Source organism: Triticum aestivum, chromosome 5D (genome assembly GCF_018294505.1).
Source record: "Triticum aestivum cultivar Chinese Spring chromosome 5D, IWGSC CS RefSeq v2.1, whole genome shotgun sequence".
Taxonomy (NCBI): Eukaryota; Viridiplantae; Streptophyta; class Magnoliopsida; order Poales; family Poaceae; genus Triticum; species Triticum aestivum.
In genome coordinates this window covers 543,181,084-543,203,173 of record NC_057808.1, presented here as the reverse complement: position 1 = coordinate 543,203,173, position 22,090 = coordinate 543,181,084, and the positions used below count along the sequence as shown (strand labels likewise).

General features: G+C 45.2%; 2 protein-coding genes across 2 annotated transcripts; both read right to left on the bottom strand.

The window, feature by feature from the left end:
- Positions 1-846: 846 nt before the first annotated feature.
- Positions 847-7,049, bottom strand: LOC123121168 (uncharacterized). Its single transcript, XM_044541095.1, has 17 exons — positions 6,936-7,049; positions 6,624-6,695; positions 6,371-6,429; positions 5,906-6,188; positions 5,044-5,098; positions 4,443-4,485; positions 4,049-4,237; positions 3,681-3,750; positions 2,784-2,905; positions 2,630-2,696; positions 2,461-2,526; positions 1,819-2,032; positions 1,672-1,721; positions 1,366-1,581; positions 1,213-1,286; positions 1,065-1,114; positions 847-958 (listed from the first exon to the last, which is right to left on the bottom strand). The coding sequence occupies exons 1-17, from the start codon at positions 7,047-7,049 to the stop codon at positions 858-860; spliced, it is 1,845 nt and encodes a 614-aa protein (XP_044397030.1). The 3' UTR covers positions 847-857.
- Positions 7,050-13,893: 6,844 nt separating this feature from the next.
- Positions 13,894-14,651, bottom strand: LOC123121167 (uncharacterized). Its single transcript, XM_044541094.1, has 2 exons — positions 14,360-14,651; positions 13,894-14,253 (listed from the first exon to the last, which is right to left on the bottom strand). The coding sequence occupies exons 1-2, from the start codon at positions 14,537-14,539 to the stop codon at positions 13,894-13,896; spliced, it is 540 nt and encodes a 179-aa protein (XP_044397029.1). The 5' UTR covers positions 14,540-14,651.
- Positions 14,652-22,090: the final 7,439 nt, after the last annotated feature.

Here is a 22,090-nt window from a genome sequence, read left to right as displayed (position 1 = left end):
AGGTTCAAATCACGAGTGTTGGTGTGGCTTTCGCTGTCCCCTCGGAGCACTTGGAAAGTGCATTTGTCCTTGGTGATTGATTTGTCAGTGATAGATGGTGGCAAGAGTTTCATGATGGGATGCAATGGATCTTCAGACGATGCCAGTGGGAATTCAGCAATTCTGTCGATTCAAGGTGTGTTAACTGAAACATCAGGAGACTTCAATCTGGTGAGAATGTCGGCGATTCGCCTCTTCTCAGCTGCTTTGAACATGTGTGGGGAAAGTGATGCTCGCCGTGTAGCTTGTATTGTCTAGTCCACTGAAGACCTTGACGGCGGAGGCTGCTAGTGTGAAAACAACAAAAGTTTAATGCATAATATTTGATCAAAGTACACACAATACGTCACACATGTACTACACATAACGCGAACCTGCAAGTTGATACACAGCTCTCCCGCGTGTTCAGTTATTTTTTACTGTGTACAAGAGTTTAACCTTTTGTATGGCCAGATAGTACGTACCTCCTCTTTGTGAGCTGTTCTAGCATGAAATGTTTTTGCAGGTTCTAGCCGTCTCCTAGGAGTCGAGGACGCCCTTCGTGGAGTAGGTCCCGGTGATCTTGTTTCTTTTGAATGTTTATCCTGCATCGCTTCTTGGACAACTTCCTTGGTGAGCTGGACTGGTAACTGACCCATCTCTTGATGAAGCAGTTCTGAACAATCTTTTGCTGTTCTGGTAGACTGAGGAGGGCCATGGTTAGCAGTGGCATTGTCAAGTTCCACAATCCTCTGTACTTTAAATGAATGACTCTTAATATATCGGGGTTTGCAATTGTCTTCATCATCAGAACACACAGTCTTGTTTTTTCATGTCTGTTAGGAAGTATAGCTGGGAACATATTGCGAGCCGGACTTGATTTCGATTGGATTTCCAACACATAGGGCTGAAGATGCAGATGGTTTAGCAGATCTACAGCCTGGAAAACATAATCAGTGTGAGGCGATGAGATGCGCAAATGAGTGCAGAAACAAGATTGTAGTCATTAAAATAAAATAAATATTCTCTAGGAGAATGACTCGTACACGGTCTGTGATCTGGATTTCTGCGCAGCATGCTTTCGATGAATCCCCTACTGCATGACAGAAAATAAACATATTATAAAAATAATTTTCAGATGGCATGAATAGCTCACAAGAACTTCCTACAAGTTAATCCGTTACAAGTGCTTACAATGCGCCAGAATATATAGTCGGTAGAGGGGCGACAACAGACTTGTTAATCTTGTTTATCAGTGTTTGCATATCCTGTTAGGGAAAAACATCATCTTAAATGCAACTTTTGGCGAAACGTAATACCAAATGCTTAAAGAGCATATCGACTTACAAATGCTTTGAATGCATGCTTCAGCGCAGTCATCTCATAGATGCAGCATCCTGAAAATTGCAGATGTTTAGACAAGAGAACAATGCGACATTCAGAGCAAGACATGTGACTGAATATTAGATAGGAAGACTTGCCTAACGACCATACATCGGACTTGGAGCCATATGGAATGTCAGGAAGAAGTTCAGGGTACATGTAACTGGGAGTTCCTACAACCTTCAGAACAAACACAATATATCAAATTATATAAGCAACTTATATATTAGAAAGAAACACGTGCCTGTGGATTGAGCAAGAACAACTTACCGACGAAGCTAAATCATCAGAAGTAAACACTTTAGCAAGCCCAAAATCGCCTGTTTCAGACAAGATATATATTCGGAAACAGAAGATATTGTCGTCAGTTCTTTCAAGTATTTTTCCTAGTAACTGATTTTATTAGAGCATACTTACCGATCCGTATATTTTGGTCCTTTGGAAGAAATATATTTGAACACTGAAAAAAAGTACTATGCATGGTGAGCAACCGGCTAGGCTTAACTGAAATGAAATGTGAGTACCAGATAAAGGTTACAAATGTAACAACCTTGACATCTCGATGAAGGATATGATTGGCATGCAAGTAATCAAGCGCCATCAGGAGCTGCACAAGCCACACACAGAGTTTCTGCATCCAGAAAAATTGGCATTGCAAAATGGCAAAATTCAGTAAGCGGAATTTGCAGCTACTGAACAAGACATATTACAAAGTAGTTGAGCACCTCCTCCGAGAAATGGTTGCCGTTAGCCTTCTTAATGGCCTCTAGCTTGCAAATGCACAGGGAAAAATAGAGAACCACAATATCGTTACAGGTTCCAAATTCAGTTCAGAGCTCACTTCACAAGTTACACACATACATGTCCCCTCCCCCGCAGTAACCAATCATGATGCACACATAGCACCCTCGATGACAACAACAAAAAACACGAATTTCAGATGTCGGCGGTCACATGAATCCTTCCGTCAGAACATTTTTTTCTTTTTGAAATTTTCAGTAGGAACATTGAAACGTTGCAAGATAAGATCATAAGAGAAGAGGGGAGGACCATGCCCACCTTCTCCACCCAAGAATCTTTGTATTCCACGATGATTGGGCTCCTTACTTTTGCGATGAGCTCCATCTGCATGAACAAAATGCCGAATTTCATCCAAAGGTCAAACAAACCATGCATCTAAGTTGAATGTTGACATGTGACATGGCACAAAATAGGGAATGAAAGAGACCTCTTGGTGTGCGGATCGCCGGCACCTGACGGTTTGACAGGCGAGCCGGATCTTCTTCAAGACATACCTGCAACAAGGCATACTTGAGATTGAGAGATGGTCCAGGGAATGTGGAGAGCAAGCAAGGGTGGAATTGCAATGGAATTGCACCAACCTCTTCCTCTCAACCTTTTGCCTCACCAGGAGCGCAGAGCCAAAGGAGCCCTTCCCAATCTGCTCCAGCACCTCGTCTGATTCAGCCCAAATAGCTTCTTCCCTGCCAAGAGTCATATGGCCCTGAAGGGGAATCGCAAGAAAAACACCCAAGGAATTGAATTGTTACGTTGCCTGTGCTGATTCTTGCAAGGAAACAGACTGGAGAAAATTTCAACGGGCCACGCCAAGGACGAATTCATTCTAGAGTCAGAAAGAAAGACAAATGAAGGAAGCAGAACGGACGCGCGGTCAATACATGTGCAGAGTGTTGTAAATTAACAACTACCTAAAGAATGCTACCACACACCAATTTACTAAAAATGACAATTAACTTTGAAACTTAATTAATGTATCCTTGAATAAAAATAACTAAATAAAATATCAGTATAAGGACTCTTAACATCTTAATACAGTGAATTTATTTATCTCGTGTACAGAAGTTCAGTTAAGTTTGTTGAACCAGGCTGAGAGCTTCATTTCCTAGTAATAAGCGCAGGCAACAAACTCAAACCACCATGATGGAAAATTAGGATGTTAGTAAGCCATTAGGATCCACGTCTTGGTGCAAAGAAATTATAGAATGATGAACAAAGTACTACACTAACTCCTAGGTCAGTGTTTCTTGTATAACCTTGCCTATAATTTGAAAGATTATGCAGTATGCTGCTTGGAAACATGTTACTCGAGCAATTCTTTTCAGGTTGTCCAACTATTACTGGAAACGGCGTTTTCCATCTAAAAACACAATCATTTACTGTATTTAAGTTTTTTAACATTTGTAGCAAGGGAACCTAAGAAGAATACGTATTCCCTATAAATGGTGGATAAAACTATATGCCAACATGCTACATCATACCATTGCGTCAACTGCACAAAAGAACTGTTGGTAAAGCCATACGCAAGGCAACTGAACTTCTCTGCAAAAACTGAATGAAAGGATGATAGATAGTCTATACTAATTTATAATACACTTAGAATCAAAAACATGTATAATATACTAATATATTGTATAGACAAAACACTGCCATTAGTTCTATACTTCTAGTGCATGCTGTAGACATAGAGAAGACATTCATTTACATTGCAGTATTTTAATGGCTGCTAAAAGAACAAGCACCTTAAACTACAGAGGGCATAGACAGCAAAGAACACCTAGTCACAGAAGCGACACTCACCAGCAAGCAAGCGCACACACAACGCAACCGTCTTAACCCCTTCACTCACTTCATCATCGTGTAGTTGAACTGCTTCCACCCCAGGCGCTGCACCTCGTCGTCCCTGAGGCGCTCAACGCCCAGGTAGAAGAAGGTATTCTTTGAGGTCGCACCGGATGCAATAGAACACTGGATACAGTACGCATCGGCTAGCTCGGAGGCATACCCTGCATAGAACAGCTTTGCCATCTCTGACAAGCTGGCACAGTATTGTGATCAACATGTTATGCATTATTTTTGTAACTCAGCAAAAAATATTATGTGAGAATACACGAGTAAAACAACTGACGAACTGTTTTGTTGTATGGAAGAATCAGGAGTTTATCTATGTAACAATCATCAACCAGATTATAGAATAAGGGTGTAAAATTGCGTTGATGCACCCCAGTATCCATAAATCTTACTATTTCACATACAGCACCCAAAATGAATCAAATGCTGGAGATTACGAAAAAATGGTGTCCCACAGTTTATTAGCTACATGGAATTGGTGCAGCCAAGCAGCCTTTTTTTTATGCTGAACATAAATTCAGTGATCTATGAGATCCAAAAGATGACAGTAGCCCCAGCACAACCATCCCATGTTTGGTAAAACTTATTGAGTAAATAGATCAGTCTAATCCTCAATTTTTAGCCTATGCATGCCATCTTTAAAGAAAAAAGAGGTAAATGTCATTATCAAATAAAACGTGTAGGAAGTTAGTGTAAGAAATAAGGAAAAAATATCTCATGATTTCATGAGTCAAAGCAATAACGATTCGTGTATCTTGTTAGCTGCTCCAACAACAGTGTGAATCTCCTCAATGAAGAGAATGACCTGTCCATCAGAATCTGCGTCTTCTTTAAGCCTATCCTCAAATTCTCCTCGATATTTTGCACCGGCAATCAAAGCACCCATGTCAATTGGTAATTAGCTGCTCAAAACAAAAGTAAAAAATCACTCATAAGATCCTCCTGATATAACCCTTGACAATATAACATCCTTGCATTGACAAGTATACTTACTCGACAATTTGTCAGTGCTTGTGGGACATCTCCTTGCACTATCCTCTGAGCAAGCCTAAATAAGAATGGAAAATACAGTAAGAGAAACTACTTACATACTCACCACCCAATCATGAGGGTTACCAGGGTATCTGATCAGAAACTATTAGTTAGTTTTGTAATGCACTGGAAAAGACCATATATCCATAATGGTAACAAATCTCACTGCGGCAATATCTCTAACAGTTCAGAAATATTACATATTACAAAACAACACAATAGCACACGCAGTAGCAGTAGCAAGCAACATTCCCTGCACTCTTACATCGAGTGACCATCCTCTCACGCAGCAAACATAACAACAACCAAGTCTCTCTAGCCTCCCTGATTGCTAGAAATCACTCTGTGGCCCTTGCTAGAAATCCCTGATTGCCGGCTAGACAATTCTCTCCCGCTACCAGCTGCACGACGTCTCTTTTCTTCTCACCCTCTCTCCTTCAGATCAACACATTTGTCATTTGGGAAAACAGTAGACAAAATTGGATGAATATTCAATGTATATACATGAATTCAATAGTAGCTACGATGGTCACATACTTCATCTTCTTTTCTATTAGAGTAGACACCCAATCAAGAGAGTTGATGGTGCTCCTCCTCAACTCGTGGTGGTGAAGGAAGAGAGAGGGGTGCAGCCCGCCGTGACGAATATGGACGGGGCTTATCTTGGCCGGAGCACGTCGTCGTCACCTGTAGGGATCAGGTCGTCGTCATCAGGCTGGAGCTGATCTCGAGGGGAGGGCTGCAACACCTCGTCCCCACCATGGTGGTAGCGCGTTCGCGGTGCTCGTCGCCGCCGCCGGGACATACTCCGCCTGGTCCCCACCATGGTGGTAGCACGTCCGCGGTGCTCCATGGTCGTCGCCGCCGGCGCGACATACTCCGCCTCGTCCCCACCATGGTGGTAGCACGTCCGCGGTGCTCCATGGTCGACGTCGTCCTCCCACGCGTCGGGCTCGCGCAGGCGACGGTGAAGTCTTGCGGAGGAGGACGGCAAGGGCGTGAGGAGGAGGAAGTCGTCGCCGGGAGGCACCGCGTCGGCGTGAGGTGGAGAGCCAGATCGGGGTGTCCGTGACCCACGCGTGGCGGCCATGAGAATGACCTCAAATCTTCACAGACCCGGCGACGGTCTGGAGAGCAGGCGACTGCAGCCGCGTAAGCATGAGGATGGTCGAACAAAGGAAAGAAGGGGAATAGGTCCTCATCGATTACCAGGAGTATTATCGATAACCAATGAATTTTCCCATGTATTAGCGGTGATTTTCGATTGCCTTCTGTTGCGGACATGTACCTGAACCAAACATGTACCTGATGAATTTCCCTTCCCCATCCCTGATGAATTCCATGTACCTGAACCAAACATGGGACGTTGAACCTCACACCCTGTGAACTCCCATTCCCCACATCCTACTCCCCCAACCAAACGCGCTGTTAATCCTATAACCACGGGAGCAGCGGCCAACACAGTGATGCAACAAAATTCGCATTGATCGAGCGGTACCATAGGGGAAGGCAGCGGGGGGTTTGGAGATTTGGAGCGTTACCTTGAGGATGTCGAGCCTGATGGAGCCGTAGACGACGCCGACGCCGATGCCGACCGCGGAGACCCTGGCCACCTGCCAAAGCAACGGGCAAATAGCTCCCATGCGACGTCGTTGGTGTGAATTGTCTCTCATGCGACGTCGTTGGTTGTAATGGCTCTCATGCGACGTCTCCCAGCGCAGAAATAGCTCAAGCAAGACAACCCGTTTACGCGGCTATTTGGCTGTTAGTTAGGCTGAGGTTTGGTTAGGACACCGGGGGTTATGTGCTCTGACTGGTGGGGTCCACCTAGAGCCACGTAGTCAAGAGTCAACCGTCCACGACTCGACCGGTGACTGTGTGACCGTGCCCGTGCTGGACTGGGCGAGCGGCGCCGCCGTAAGCATCTTCTCCGGCAGCGGTTTCTTCTCCGCGGTGGTGGAGCGCATTTCTCGGTAGCGGCAGAGCTATTGCGAGTGAGCCCAAAACCCTAGTCCCACTTCCCAGAATTTTGGGGGATCTGTGGCCTCATGCTGCCCCTCTGTTTCTTGGCGATTTAGAATCTTGATTGGATCAGGGGGTTGTTTCTTCTCCGCGCCCCGCCCGGTGGTGGAGCGCCTTTCACGGCAGCGGCTATTGCGAGTGAGTATTTTCCAAACTCTAGTCCCATTCCCCAGAATTTTGGATAAATCTGTGGCCTCATGCTGCCCCTGTTTCTTGGCGTTTTAGAATCTCGATTGGATAGGAGCGCGGGGGCTGAATGAGATGGAGCGAGGAGACAGTGCTTCAAATCGGTAATGCCGCCCTCTTTTCTATTTTAGCTGTTATCGAACTCGATTTGGTAGTGACTGTCGCTTACACTGCTGCCGCTGCTTGCCATTGACAAAACAGGGGAGGTTCAGGTTCTGCCACCACATTCGCAATTTTAGTGGAATTTTTTTCCTATAAAGCCAAGCTCAGTGATGGCAGTGTCCAAGACATTGATAGAGATACCACCGTGAGGTTGGATGTCGAATTTGCAGATGTTGATCCCCAGGAATTGGAGAGCATGAAGGAGAAGGCCGTGGGCAATTTGGTGGAGAGAATTGGGGAGAGTATTGTTTGGGGTTCAGAACAAGAGGTATCTCTGCAACGTTTCGATAACTATAATGGTGAATATGTGAGAATTGAAGATGGAGAATCCATGGTTGCTGAAATTGATCAGCAAGAAGGGTGGGCAAGCAAACAAGTAACATTTTATGCTGAGCTAATTGATCTGCAAACTCATTCCAGAGTTGGTTATGTGCCATCAAAGATGGCTGCACAGGTGGAAGATAATGAGTGGGTTTCACAAAAAAAGATGTTGGCATTGTTGACTGAACCGACTGTAGTAGCTGAAGATACAGGGATTGATGCAGATGGAGAGGAGGGAACCCATGGTGCTAGGAAGATTGTTGTTGACTGGAATGTAGTAGAGTTGAATGAAAAAACAGATTTGGTCATTACACCAATATCTGACATTGATATGGCCGAAATGTTTGGCATTCAAGTTGATGACAAAGATAAGGAGAAGGATGACAGTTCTTTGCCTGCTGATGGTAACACATGCCCTAGAAATGCAAATGAGGATGAAGAAGAGCTGATGAGAGAGGCTGCAGATGATGTGGATGATGCAGATGATAATAAGTTGGTTTGTTTGTATGACAAAGAGAACCCAGTTATTGAGGTGGGAAAGTTGTGGCCAAGCATGAAGGAGTTTAGGATGTCTTTCAGGACCTATGCAGTGAAAAAAGAATTTGATGCCAAGACTATGTGGACTGATCGAAAGAAATTTTATGCTCGGTGCAAAGGTTATGATGGTGGTGGCAATCCTTGCAAATGGTACTTGTCTGCCAGACTACAACCTGATGGAAGTACAGTAAGGGTAAATCAAATACCACACCAGCATACATGTATGACCACTTCACAGAGAGTTTCAAAGATGACATCACAGCTTTGGGTTACAGAGAAGATTACTCCTATTTTAGCCAAGACTCCAAACACTACTGCAAAGAGGCTTAAAGTTGACTTGGAGAAGCTGTACCCCATCCAGCTGCAATATACCACAGTGTGGAAAGCAAAACAAAGGGCCATGAAATCATTGTATGGTGACTGGGCAAATACATTTAGGATGTTGTATAGTTTTAAAGCAGAGGTGGAGAAGAGGTCACCTGGAAGTGTGGTGGAGATAGATACAGAGGTAACAGAGGATGGCAAGGTTTTTTTCAGCAAGTTTTTTATGTGTTTGAAGCCTTGCATAGATGGATTCAAAGCAGGTTGTCGTCCATATTTGAGCATAGACTCATCTTTTTTGACAGGAAAGTGGAATGGTCAGTTGGCTGCATGCAATGCTCTAGATGGACACAACTGGATGTTCCCAATTGCAATAGGAATGTTTCAATCAGAGACAGAGGCATCATGGATATGGTTCATGATGCAACTGAAAAGATGCATAGGGCCAGTTTCTCCTTTGGCCATCCACACAGATGCATGTAAAGGGTTGGAAAATGCAGTAAAAAATGTTTTCCCCCATGTTGAGCAGAGGGAGTGCTTTGGACATATGTGGATGAATCTGATAAAAAAATTCAGAGGAGATGAATTTGGGCGCATGTGGCCAGCAGCAAGATCCTACACCAGACAGACACATTCCTATCACCTTGGTAAGATATTGGCATCATGTAGTGATAATGAATTTGCTTCATGGTTGACACACCATTCTCTGTTGTGGTATAGATCAGGTTTTAATACTGCCATAAAATGTGATCATATCAATAACAACTTGGCAGAAAGTTTTAACAACAAAGTGAAGGATTTGAAAGACTTGCCTGTGCATGAGATGGTGGACCAAATAAGGATCATGATCATGCGTTTGTGGGAGTTGAGAGGAAAAAAATTGCTAATATTTTGGAAGGGGACAAGCTTCCAGCAGTGGTACAACAGGTGGTCAACAGGAGTAGAAATCTTTCACATCTATCTGTTGAGAAATCTTCCTTGTGGGGTGCTGAAGTTAGAGATACAAAGAGTGGCAAGAGGCATGTGGTAAATACTGAGTTGCATGAGTGCACTTGCCAAGAGTGGCAACACACTGGAAAACCATGTGAGCATTTCATACTTTTTTTGGCATCTAAACCCAGGTTAAATATGCACCCATATTTGCATGAGTATTATTCAGTACAAAAATTCAAAGCTGCATATGCAAGTCCAATTCCTGCACTGACTGACCAATCTCAGTGGCCTGAGGTGGAAATAGAATTTACCTTGTGTCCCCCTGTCACTAGAAGAAAGGCTGGGAGGCCAAAACAGAGCAGATTCAAAGCTTGGTTTGAGAAAGGTGGTTGTAGTAAGAAGGGGAAAAAGGAAAAGGAAAAGAATGATAAGCCCAAAAGGGCTCAAAAAGGTAACAAAAATAGGTGCAAGTTGTGTGAGGTACTTGGGCACAGAGTTGGTTCATCCAAATGCATCTACACTCCTCAGAGGCCAAAGTATGTTTATGTTACTGTTTTTGCAAGTTTTTGATTTTGCTACTTATTCTAGTATCTAACCAAGTGAAATGCTTTACTTTTTAGGAGGAAGCGTGCAGAAAAAGCCCCACCTCTTGTTGTTGAACAGTGCTGGCCAGTGAAAAAAGCAAGACTCAATGGCTTTAGAAGGAAGAGCACTAAGCAGATAATGTTTGGTGACAAAGATATGGAGCAAACTGAAACTGTTACTGCTGAACATGAGCTAAGTGTTTCTGTTTTGGACGATGTGATGCATACTGAATCTGTTTTGCAGGCGCTAGGGCAATCTGAAACTGTTGCAGATGAAGCAACTGTTGTGCTGCCATGCGAATCTGCTTTGACAGCTGTGTTGCCATGTTTGGAGGTTGTGCTGCCAAGTGTTGAGTTGCAAACTGAAGTAGTTGAACAATGTGTGCCATCTACTCAAGCTGCAGAAGTGCAAACTGAAGAAGTGGGACATGGTGAGGGGCAAAAGTTGAGGGGGCCTAGTGGAGTTGGCAACAAAACCAAGGGGCCAAAAAGCAAGAGCATCAGCATCAACAAACTATGCGCCGTGGAACCAAACGGTGGAAAAAAGGAGAAGAAATCGAGTGGTAGAAAGAAGCAAAAGAAATAGAGTCGAAATCATTCAAATTTGATGTGAAAACTTATGTTTGTTGTCATTTGATGTGAAAACTTATGTTCTTTCATGTGAAAACTTATGTGCTATGATGTTGATTTGACTTGAAATAAAATTCAAATTTGAACTGACATTCAAATTTGAACCTATCTCCAATATTTTTGGAGTTCATTTGTTTGTTCTGTGATGTTGCATTGTTTTATGTACTACTATGCACTTTAGTTCATAAATCCAACCCGTTTTGTGAAGTCCAACTCATAGTTACTGAAAATGTTGTCCAAACAGGCTCCAAAGTAAGGGAAAACGACCCCATTTCTAAGCAAGTTTTTTTTGACCTTCTCAAAATCACAAAAAAAGATTTTCTTAGCTTATATTATACCTATATAGGATCAATACGAAGTCTCACCTTTTTTTTGAATAAGTATTCATATTATTAATTTATTTTTGAAAAAACACCCTTTAATACAAAGTCAGCAATAAAACAAGTTTAAAAATTTAAAATGCAAAAATAACTTCAGATCCTCCTTAGTCACTCCAAAATGAAGCTAAGGTGAGGTTTTTGATTTTTTGCATTTTCAAAACCTCAAACCCTCTTCTCACTCCTTTGAACTCTATGCAACCTCAGTCGAGATAGTCCAATTTGTGAAGGTTTTTTCATGCAAAGATCATTAAATCAAGTTTATCATTTTATATCATAACTATGTAACATAACAAGACTATATGCGCAGGTTTTTCATTTTTTAGAATTTTTTTGAATTAGTTATACACATTTGAATGTTCGGTCAAACCTTTCAAAACCCCGTTGACTGCCTCCAAAACCCATGTAACCCTAGCGCCAAACGTCCACCGTCGATCTAACCCTAACGCCAAACTGCGGCCGTCGGATAGGCCTTCTAGAAGGATTCCGCGGGGGCGATCCGTGGGAGCCCTGATTCTCCAATCTGATTGGCCACCGTTTTTTCTCTCTGTTCGAACAGATAACATTGAGCGGGGGAGCATCTCAGTGACCGTTGGGCCGAGCGGATCGGGCCCGACAGAGCCTGGCGTGCGTGTGCACGGCCGTCGAGAGGGGGGGATGGGCTGCATGCGAGAGGGTCAATGACATGTGGGCCATCCCTGTCCCATGCATGCCATGCAACGTCGCAGCCTAGCTATTCTGTGCTCGTGAACGCTGTGACACGGCCTAGCCATTTGCATGCGGGCTTGCATGCACGCATCGACGCAGTAAAGCAGCGGCAGGGGCGCAGCGTATAGGTACGTCGCATCTAAGCAATTTTAACAAATCCATGTTTGAACCTGAGACACGGGACGAACGCGTCGGTGGTGCAGCTCCTTTTTCAGTGTCACGCGTGGATGAACGTGCTTGTTTCCCACGCGGCGTCACCACCGATGCAACGCCGATGCAAGTGCACGAAACGATGCATCTCGCCTGTGCCGCCCGTGCCTCTTTGGATGCTCTGCCCGCCGTTTTTGAATTAATGCCCGCAATTACTTATGCCAGTACGAACGGAGAAGAGAAAACGATCGAGAAGGCACCGTGTACACATTGACCACGGCTACAACGCGACTATAAAAGGGCACCATTTCCTCATCCCTCTCACACTCATCTCTCAAGCCTCCTCCGCTTCTTCTTTTCGAGCCAAATCCACCACTCGAGCCACCATGCAGTTCAACGGCCCTACCTACCGTCGTCCGCGCACCGTGCCGGAGAGGGAGTACCCAGCCGGAGTCATCGCCGAGAATAGCCTCAGGGTGTGGGCCATCTCAAGGTGGAGGGGCCCTAGAGAGCTGGCTCGCTTCTTCCTCCAAGCCGGCTACTGCCACCTCCCTCCGGGCACTCCGCCCATGTTCCACCTCCACGAGCAGTACGATGGCAACGCCAACGGCTTCGTCATCGGCCTCTACGTCACCTTCACCAACCCCTACGACGCTCACCACCTCCTCGGCGAGGTGTTCTGGTGTGGATGCGAGTTTATCGCGTTCACGACCTACAACATCTTCACCAACTTCCACCACATCTTCCCTCACCCCAACGGCATGCACACCCTCCCCTACCAGATGCCGGAGAACGACGAGTGAGGGGCGCCGGCTAAGGAGGAGGGGCCAAGGAGTTGTTCGAGTGCGAGTCTTTCTATCTAACTAGCTTATGTTTGTGTTGGTTCGGGCGTGTGTGCCCATGTCTTCTATCTATCTAGTTTTTATTATTTTCCTTTCATGTTTTATGAACTATATGTTGTAAGGGGATGCCCCTCTATATGTTCTATCTATCTATGCTACTAGGGTACCCGATGCCCCTCTATTGTGCTATCTATTAATGTTTTTTCGGGCCTAAAGTTTCTCCATTGCATTTTATTTATGTGGCCATGTGAACTAAAAAATGCACTAAAACATGATCCAATCATATAAGTTGTTGTTAGCACGTGTCTAGTTAATTATCTTCCTTTTATGTTTTATGCACTATATGTTGTAAGGGGATGCCCCTCTATGTTGTAAGGAGATGCTACTAGGGGCACACTAGATGTCTTCTTTTTTTGAGAGGGGCACAACCTTTTTCGGTTGAAACACACGAGTAAAAACTTTGAAAACACCATAGCACAAATCAAAAAAAATTAAAAATGATGCTTGGTTGAAATAAACTAGAACCAAACAATTGCAACTTTTTTGGTTCACAAAGACTGCAAGTTAGACTGCTAACTAGAACCAACCTTTTGTTTTAGCCGAAACAACACGGGACCCTACCATCGGACACGATAGCTTATGCATAAAAATAGCTCAAATAATTATCAGATGAGTTATCTCAAAAAAGGTGACTGCAGAAAATTTAAAATTTGTGAAATAACCTAAAGCCGAAAAGATATATCGATGTCAATGACCGTGTGCACTTTTTTTTTGCACTAGCTACACTTCTTTTATCAATGGGCCTGGATATGTTCTATTCGGCCCTGCCTAACTTCTATATGGGCCTGGCCTTTTCGGGCAACTGTGGACGGACCTTTTTTTTCTTTTCTCCCTGTACCACTGAAACTGAAACTGATGACGAACTGAAGAACTGAAAAAAGGGGCCGAAACAGGGGAGAAGACATGCCGAATTCGTACAGCGCAACACTTTTATTCAAATATCCATATCATTACGATTACAAATGATACCCAATCTATTCACTTACGACTAATTATCATCACATAAACAAATGCGAGAGCAATTACACAAACATAAAAAAGTCCGGCCATCAGCCCCATCAAATTGCCCTGCTTCTGCAATTCGATGAGTTTCTTCATCTGCTTGTTCAGCTTCTTCAGCTCTACCGTCACTCCTGCATCCCCCACAGTAGCACCAATGGAATGGGCGCCCCCAATGGAATTGCCAGATCCAGGGGCCCCAGATCCAGACGCGCCCGATCCAAACTTGCCCAACTTCTCCGCCTCCAACGGTAAATCGAGCTCCCCTGATGCACCCTCCAGTTGAATCCGCTCTATGTACTCATCTAGCCACTCAAAATGGGTGCATTGCTTCAATTTCTGAAATCGGAAAGATGAACCCTAAATCCCAAATCGATGAAAAATGGGCAAATATGAAATTGGGAGACAAAAACCAAAATTGGCATATTGAGAAGTAAAATCTCACCTTTCCCTGCTCTGGTTTGCTCTCGCATTTCACGAATTCCTGCCCAAGGTTGCCATTCTTGTCGGTCGTTGTGACTAGCCACTTCAGGGGTGCGATACGTGGGCATGCAGGGCACCTTGTCATGGGCACTGCGCCATAGCGCGGCCATGAGCGGCGGGAGGCTGAAGCGGAGCTCGACATCGCTAGGTCGCGGCCCGGAACAGCGTTGCTGCGCGTCGTCGCCGGAGAAGAAGAACAACAACGGTCGGGGAGGGGGCGGGGGGGGGGGGAGGATGGGCTCGGGTGCTGCACGGCTCGGTGTCCTCTTGTACCAATGCTGACCTGGATAAGTTAGTGGGTCCCATGCTGTGGGTCCCGCTCACCTGACCAATGCTGAGTTGGATAAGTTAGTGGGTCCCATGCTGTGGGTCCCGCTCACCTGATTCGAGTTTTAAACATGTGTCTTTGGATTAGGCAGCAGTGTCGCATGGGAGCTATTTTTTCCAACGCAGATTTCGCATGAGAGCTATTACAACCAACGACGTCGCATGAGAGACAATTCACACCAACGACGTCGCATGGGAGCTATTTGCCCCAAAGCAACATCGCGAGGGGAAGAAACCGACCAGTCAGTAAGTCAGATCTGATCCGCGAGGCCGCGGACGAATCGGGGGAGGGATAGGGAGGGGTGCGTCGGTCGCTTACGAGGGCGAGTATGCTCTTGTCAGTGGTTCCTAGCGCCCTGCCCTGGGGTTCTGCATAGGTGGCGGCGGCGTGGATCAGCGCCAGCTCCTGAAGGGGATCAGCGAACGGCTCCTCAAGGGGATCGGCAGCGGCTCCTCAAGGGGTTCGGCGCCGTCGAAGGGATCGGCGGCGGCCATTGGAGGCCTCGATCCTTGATGCGAGCGCGAGGGCTGTGACGAAGGACTGGATTGCGAGTCGCCTGATGGGAGTGCGAGGGCGGCGGCGAAGCGATCTGGAGGCCTCGCTCGAGGGCTCTCTGGAGGGCACTCGCTCATGCGTGCGAGTCGAGTGATTTTTTGTCTTAGGTCTTTTTTCGTAGGTTTTTTCCGCTGGTTTTTTTCGTTCAGGCATGCGAGTGCGAGGCGTGCGAGGGATGGGAGGCATTGCTCTTACGTGGTTTTGGTTGGTTTTTTTAGGTATACGGGAGGTGGGAGGATGACGAAAAAAACCAGCGAAATTAAACCGTGAAGACTATTCACCAAATCGTCCATTAGGAGTAGAGATCTCTAAGGAAGAGGAAATAGACGACAAGCTTGTAAGATCCTCAAATCCAACGTTTTGCTCTAGTCCATGGCGGCACCAGAGACCCGAGTCATCGTCTGGCCGCACCAGGAGCACTCGCTGCCCGGCACCGGGACGCCGACCGGCTTAGTGAGCCCGCCTTCGCCATCGCAGGACAGACAGATGATCCGTATGTCCTCGCGGGGTCCCCGAGACCCGTCGTGGTCGCCGTCTTTGTTGCCGGCGGCGGGGCTGCGCGTTTCAGCGGTGCCGTCGTCGTCCTTGTGGCTGGCGGCCGGGGTGTACGTTTCAGCAGTGTCGTCCTGGCCGTGGTAGTTGTAGTAGTGGCTGGAGTAGTCGTAGTAGTCGTCATGGTAGTCGTAGTCGTAGTCGTCGTCGAATCCGGAGGCTGATGCGTAGGCGGGGGTGTTGCGCCAGTGATCGGCGGTGTGCTTGGCGGCGGTGTCGTTGCTGGGCCGGTGGTTGCCGGCGGTGGCCGTGGTAGGCTTCTTGGTGGTGGCCGGGGACGGTGCGTGCTTGGTGGCGGCCTGGGCGTACGTGCCGCGCATGCCGGCCGATGTGGCATAGCTGCGCCGGTGGTGCGAGGGTCCAGCGGCTGCTGCAGAGGCAGCGGTGGCATTGCCCGGGCGGCGGCGGCTGGCGGTGGCGGAGAGGGCGTCGCAGGCCTGGCGGAGCAGCTTGAACGCGCCTTCGGCGGCGGCGGAGGGGTTCTTGTCGGGGTGGACGAGGAGGGACATCCGCCGGAACTGCCTCCTGATAACATCATGCTCGCTCAGGCCGGCGTCGAGCGGCTCCTGCGCACGGCCGAGGCCGAGGACGGCGCGCCAGTCGGGGCGGCCGCCTCGGTTCGCGGCCGCGGCGTGGACGGCGTAGGCGGCGAGCGCGCTCGCGACGCCGGGCAGCGCGGGGGAGAGCGTCTGGGCCCTCTGTGCCATGAGGTGCGCCGCACGCACGTCGCCGGCGAGGAAGAGCGCCTCCGCGCGCCGGCAGGCCTCCTCGGCCTCCTCCTGCTTCGAGTCCGGCGGTGGCGCCATGTGCGCGAGTGGGGGCTGGGGATCGCGCTCTCGCGTCTGAGTGGAGGAGCCGGTCACGAGGACGTGGAGTCGATGGGGACGTCGGGGGGTGAGCTGATGTTGATATAGCACTGCTAGGATGGCGTCCGTGGTCGACTCGGAGATAATAAGGTGGAGTGGCGCCTACGACCTCCAACCGGACGCGAACACGAGTCCAACAAGTCCTCTTGCTACCTCTGGCTCCTCAGGTCTTCAATGACCAAACTTAGCTTACTCCGCTATGTTTCTGCGGAATCGTGGCGCCTACGACTCCTAATCGGACACGAGTCAAACAAGTCCTCCTGCAGCTGGTTTTCCAGCTGCGGCTCCGACTCCTCTGGCAGGTTTTTCTTAGAGAGAACCTGACATATTTTTTCGAAAACACTAAATATCCGATGTCAATTTTTTAGGCATGACAAATCTGGCGTTTTTCATGACAATTTATATTGGCGCGACGATGAAAAAATTATTTTGCAAGCACGGCAACTTTTTGAAAAAGAAAATGACCTATGACGGATTTGTCATGCTGGCTAACTAAGTTGCAATCCTCAAAGTATATAATTTGTCATGAAAAACGTTTGATTTGCTATGATTAAAAATCTGACGTCAGTTTTTTAGTGGGTCTTTTTTTATTGAGAACTCTGTCAAATTTGGTTGGACGCCCTATGTCTCGCTCATAGTGAAGCCTCGCGTCAAGCCGAGCGCTAGATGGCCGACCAAGGCGTGTGGGAGGCCACAACCTTTCTTTCATGTTCTTTGTTTCTTTTTCCCTTTCACTTTCATTCATACTTCCAAATATTCTAAATAAACATACTACATAAAACATTTGAGTAAGATGTTAACCAATCATTCGAAAAAGGAAAACGGTTGGTGTCAAACGGCGCATTTTCTCTCGCCTATCGGCCGTCTTGAACGTATGACACGTACCATGGGCCTTTCATCACTTTCCCCATTCTATCCTTCCTGGAATGGATGGATCTAGCATCTTCACCCTCGTTCTCGCCTCCCCCCTCCCCCCATGACACCCAAGCACGTCCTCTCTCCATTCTCCTTCCCAGATCCTCCATGATCCAAGCTTTAGACATGGTGCTGCAACCTCAGATCTCCTCCTCTGCTATGGCGTTAGATCTGGAGACGACCTTGCACAAAACGTTGTAGCTACCTACTGCCACAAGACCAGGGCAACGGTGCAGAGTTGCAAGGATGAACATGCTTGTCGTGCACTGGTTTTGCAACAAGGGTCGTGTTGCACCATCTTTTACTGTAGAAAAAAAATTCTACAACATCATCCATGTTACAAAAGTCCTTCCTCAACATCATCTATGTTGCACAAAAATAAAGACGGAAAAAAACTGCGACACAACTTTTGTTCACTCATACGACACGTGTCCCACATGACATGTGCCGCTCTCTCCTCATGACTCCCTCAATTTTTACATCACCAATGGTGTAGAAGTTTCTCCCGTAAAATCAGCTAAGCTGCAAAAAACTGAAGATGGGGTTTTTCTTTGCAACAATCTTCTGTTGTAAAAAAGTTCAGCAATTAGACCTCAGTTGCAAAAAAGTTCCGCAACATAAACTGTGCTTCAAAAAAGGAAATAACGGTTCAGAGGATTCGCAAGAAGCATCCTGTTGCAGAGGGTATTTAGCAACATCACTCTTGTTGCAAAGGGTGGCTGCTTACGTGGCTATTAGTGTGTCCATCTAATGGTCAGCAAGGCGGCGGATCTTTCATCATTATCCTCCGGCTGACGTATAGCATCCTCCGTTGAAAATGTTGAATGTGTATAGAGAAAGAATGTTTCTCATGTATGAGAAAAAATTATACAAATATATAGAATGTGTTTTGAAAAAAGTTGAAGTTGTGCACAAAAACTATAATCCAAGCATTTGGAAAAAAATGTTAAATAAGTATTTGAAAAATGTTAATCAAGCATTTGAAAAATATTAATGTGTATAGAAAAAATGTTGACCATGTATTCAAAAAATGTTAAAATTATATTTGAAAAATATTAAATTTTTATAGATTTTTTTACTACATATTCAAAAATAAATGTTAATATTGTATTTGAGAATTTTTAATCAAGAATCAGAATTTTTTAAAATGTGTATAGAAAAATGTTGACCATGTATAAAAAAATATTGATCTTGTATTTGAAAAATGTTAATCAAGCATTGAAAAAAATGTTAAATGCGTATAGAATATTTTTTTGACTGTGTAATAAATTGTGTTAATCTTGTATTTGAAAATTTTTAAGCAAGAATTTGAAAATATTTAATGTGTATAGAAAATGTATTAAAAATGTTAATATTCTACTCCCTCCATCCCAAAATTCGTGTCTTAGATTTGTCTAGATACAGATGTATCTAATACTAAAACATGACTTGATACATCCGTATTTAGACAAATCTAAGACAAGAATTTTGAGAGGGAGTATTTGAAATTTTTAAATATTTTTTCAAAAAATGTATTACATATATACCACATAATTTTATAGAAAAATTGTTAAACCAAGAGAAAACAATGAAAATGAGAAAGAACCAAAAAAACCAGAGAAAAAACAAAGAAAAGAAAAACACAAGTGAAAACCTAGAAAGAAACAAATATAACCGAAAAATGAAAAAAAAAACACCAGTTGAAACGAAGAAAGAAATGATGAAACCCGTCGAAAAAATAAAGAAAAACCCCAGAAAACTAGTGGAATAACGTGCTTGTTTCCCACAAGTTGGTCGCGCCCTACTATTTTACAACAAACCCGGAAGTGACTCAGTGACTTGCAGCGCTGCGTAGTATCCAGAAGACCTAGGATAGATTCTGGGGTTCCCCCTTTTTCTTCTCTATTTCTTTTAGCTGTGCGCAAATGGGCCGGACCGTTACTAGAAGCTTCAGGCAAGAGCTCCTTTAGTGTTGCAATAAGTGAAGTATAGCTCTAGCGCATTTGGTTACTCTGAATCATCAAGGGCTTCTAGCCAACCCACTTTTTTTTCTCTTCTAAACCTAACTTATTTTAGATCAGGCCAGCAGTGCTTTATTTCTTACACAATTTTTATTTCTTTTTCTTAAAAGGGAAACCCTCGCATCGACTGATGCATGCAGCCATCTTCACTAAATCTCAAATCCTACATTAAAGAGACATCGCAGGGCCAAACAACACAGAAAAAGGACCACATGTTGCAAAAAAAAGACATCTTTTTGACAATCTTGGAAATTTATTCATTTCACTAATTTAATAGGATTTACTTAATAATAAGAAATATTCATGTGTTGCAAAAAAGAAAGGTTTCACATACATAGAAATAAATGTTCATATTTTTGAAATGTTCTTATATGTCAAAATAAATATTCCTGTGGAAATAAATTTTTATTACATTAAAAAATAATATATTTCAAATAAATGTTCAGATATTTTTAGAGAAATTTTATACATAAAAAGAAATATTCATATATTATGTTTTGAGAAAACATTCATGTGTCAATATAAATGGTTGTGTATCTCGTAAAAAATATTCACAAATTTTACACAAAATCCATGAAAAAGAATAAAAAAGTTCAAGTTAGAGTAAAAAGTTATTAAAAAACAGGAAATGCTAAAGTAAAAAAAGTAGGTCGATAGGTACTGGGCTGGCCCCTGTGAATGGCGCATTGACTGAGGTTTGTCCGTGGAGACCCGTCCCATGTGCGCCTGCCCAGTACCTTCTTTTTTCAATGGTTCTTTTTTTGAAATGTCGGGATTTCTGCATTCGTTAAGAAGAAGAAATTGGTCAATCGATTAGGAAAAATCAAAAACCCAATTGACTAGTAGATTATGGAAAACCGGGTGAAAACCACCGTAACCGTTGAGCGGTACACACAAGATACTCAACACACGCCACTCCGAAGAGGGGCTCGCCAAGACAGCACACAGACACTGGCGCCATCGTTGTCACTCCTCCTCTAGAGGCGTCATCGCCATTCCTAAACCCCGAGCAAACACTCCAATCTCGCTGTAGGTGACTATAGAGGCCATGGGAAGTTGTACGAAAATCCACACTAAAATTGAGCCAGCTGTGACCAGACGGTGCAGCTCCGACTCTGACAAAGAACTAAGAAGGACAAAACCAGGCGCGGCTGATGCCACTGAATATCACCGAACGGACCACTTGCAGTTGGTGGCATCTATGTACCGATGAGCAGAGTTATTCTTACACACAAGAAAAAAAAAAGGGAGAGTACATTCATAATTATTGATCCATCACTTAGAGCAACTCCAACGGGCCGACCTAAACGGACGGCGATTTCGTCCGCTTTTTGTTCGTTTGGGTCGGCCGCCCGCCCGGCGTCCGTCCTGTTTTTATATGGGTCGGCAGCGCGCCCAACGCGCCGACCCATATGTGCAGGCGTGGCCGGCTGGCCGCCCAATTTTGCATTGCATTCAACATATTGTGAAATGAAAATTTAACAAACAAAATAGTCCGTCCAAATAAATAGTATAGTTTACAGGCCAAATAAAAATAAAAATGTTTCACATAGTTTTGCAAACGAATAAAAGAAGATACATCTATTGGTTGCCAACATGAGTCCACATATGCTCAACCAAATCATTTTGCAGTTGCACGTGAGTTTCCCAATCACGCATGTCTTCATGAAACTGAGTGAACTGCTCAAATGTTGCCGCTACTCCATGCTCAGGCACAACATTCTCACCCTGAAACTGAAAGCTTTGATCGTACAGACGTTCCGGGCGCTCGTCTTCTACGATCATATTGTGCATGATCACACAAGCAGTCATCACCTCCCATATTTTCTGCGTGCTCCAAGTATTAGCAGGATACCGAACGATGCCCCATCGAGATTGCAAAACACCAAAGGCACGCTCGACATCCTTTCTAGCACTCTCTTGCTCTTGGGCAAATCTTTTCCTTTTCTCTCCAACAGGGTTGGGTATTGTCTTTACAATAGTGGTCCACTGAGGATAGATACCGTCACCCAAATAGTACCCTTTGTCGTAGTTGTGGCCGTTGACAGTAAAGTTCACCGGTGGGCTGTTGCCTTCGGCAAGCCTAGCAAACACCGGCGAGCGCTGAAGCACGTTGATATCATTGTGTGATCCAGCCATGCCAAAGAAAGAGTGCCAGATCCAGAGATCTTGAGACGCCACGGCCTCTAGTATGACAGTGCAAGCCCTGACATGTCCCTTATACTGCCCTTGCCAAGCAGAAGGGCAGTTCTTCCACTCCCAGTGCATGCAGTCTATGCTGCCAAGCATCCCCGGGAAGCCCCTGCTAGCATTCATCGCCAACAAACGGGCTGTATCTGCAGCTGTCGGCTCTCTCAAGTACTCAGGGCCAAACACAGCAATCACAGCCTTGCAGAACTTATACATGGACTCTAGGCATGTAGACTCGCTCATACGGACGTACTCGTCAATGAGATCACCGGGCACTCCGTATGCAA

Excerpts from the sequence above, each read along its gene's own strand:
- LOC123121167 (XM_044541094.1), bottom strand. The coding sequence starts at position 14,539 with ATGTCGAGCTCCGCTTCAGCCTCCCGCCGCTCATGGCCGCGCTATGGC. Across the intron at positions 14,254-14,359 it reads GCAAACCAGAGCAGGGAAAG|AAATTGAAGCAATGCACCCA; the intron begins GTGAGATTTTAC and ends TTCCGATTTCAG.
- LOC123121168 (XM_044541095.1), bottom strand. The coding sequence starts at position 7,049 with ATGCGCTCCACCACCGCGGAGAAGAAACCGCTGCCGGAGAAGATGCTT. Across the intron at positions 5,099-5,905 it reads GCGGACGTGCTACCACCATG|GCTTGCTCAGAGGATAGTGC; the intron begins GTGGGGACCAGG and ends ATTCTTATTTAG. Across the intron at positions 3,751-4,048 it reads TTCAACTACACGATGATGAA|TTTTTGCAGAGAAGTTCAGT; the intron begins GTGAGTGAAGGG and ends CCTTTCATTCAG.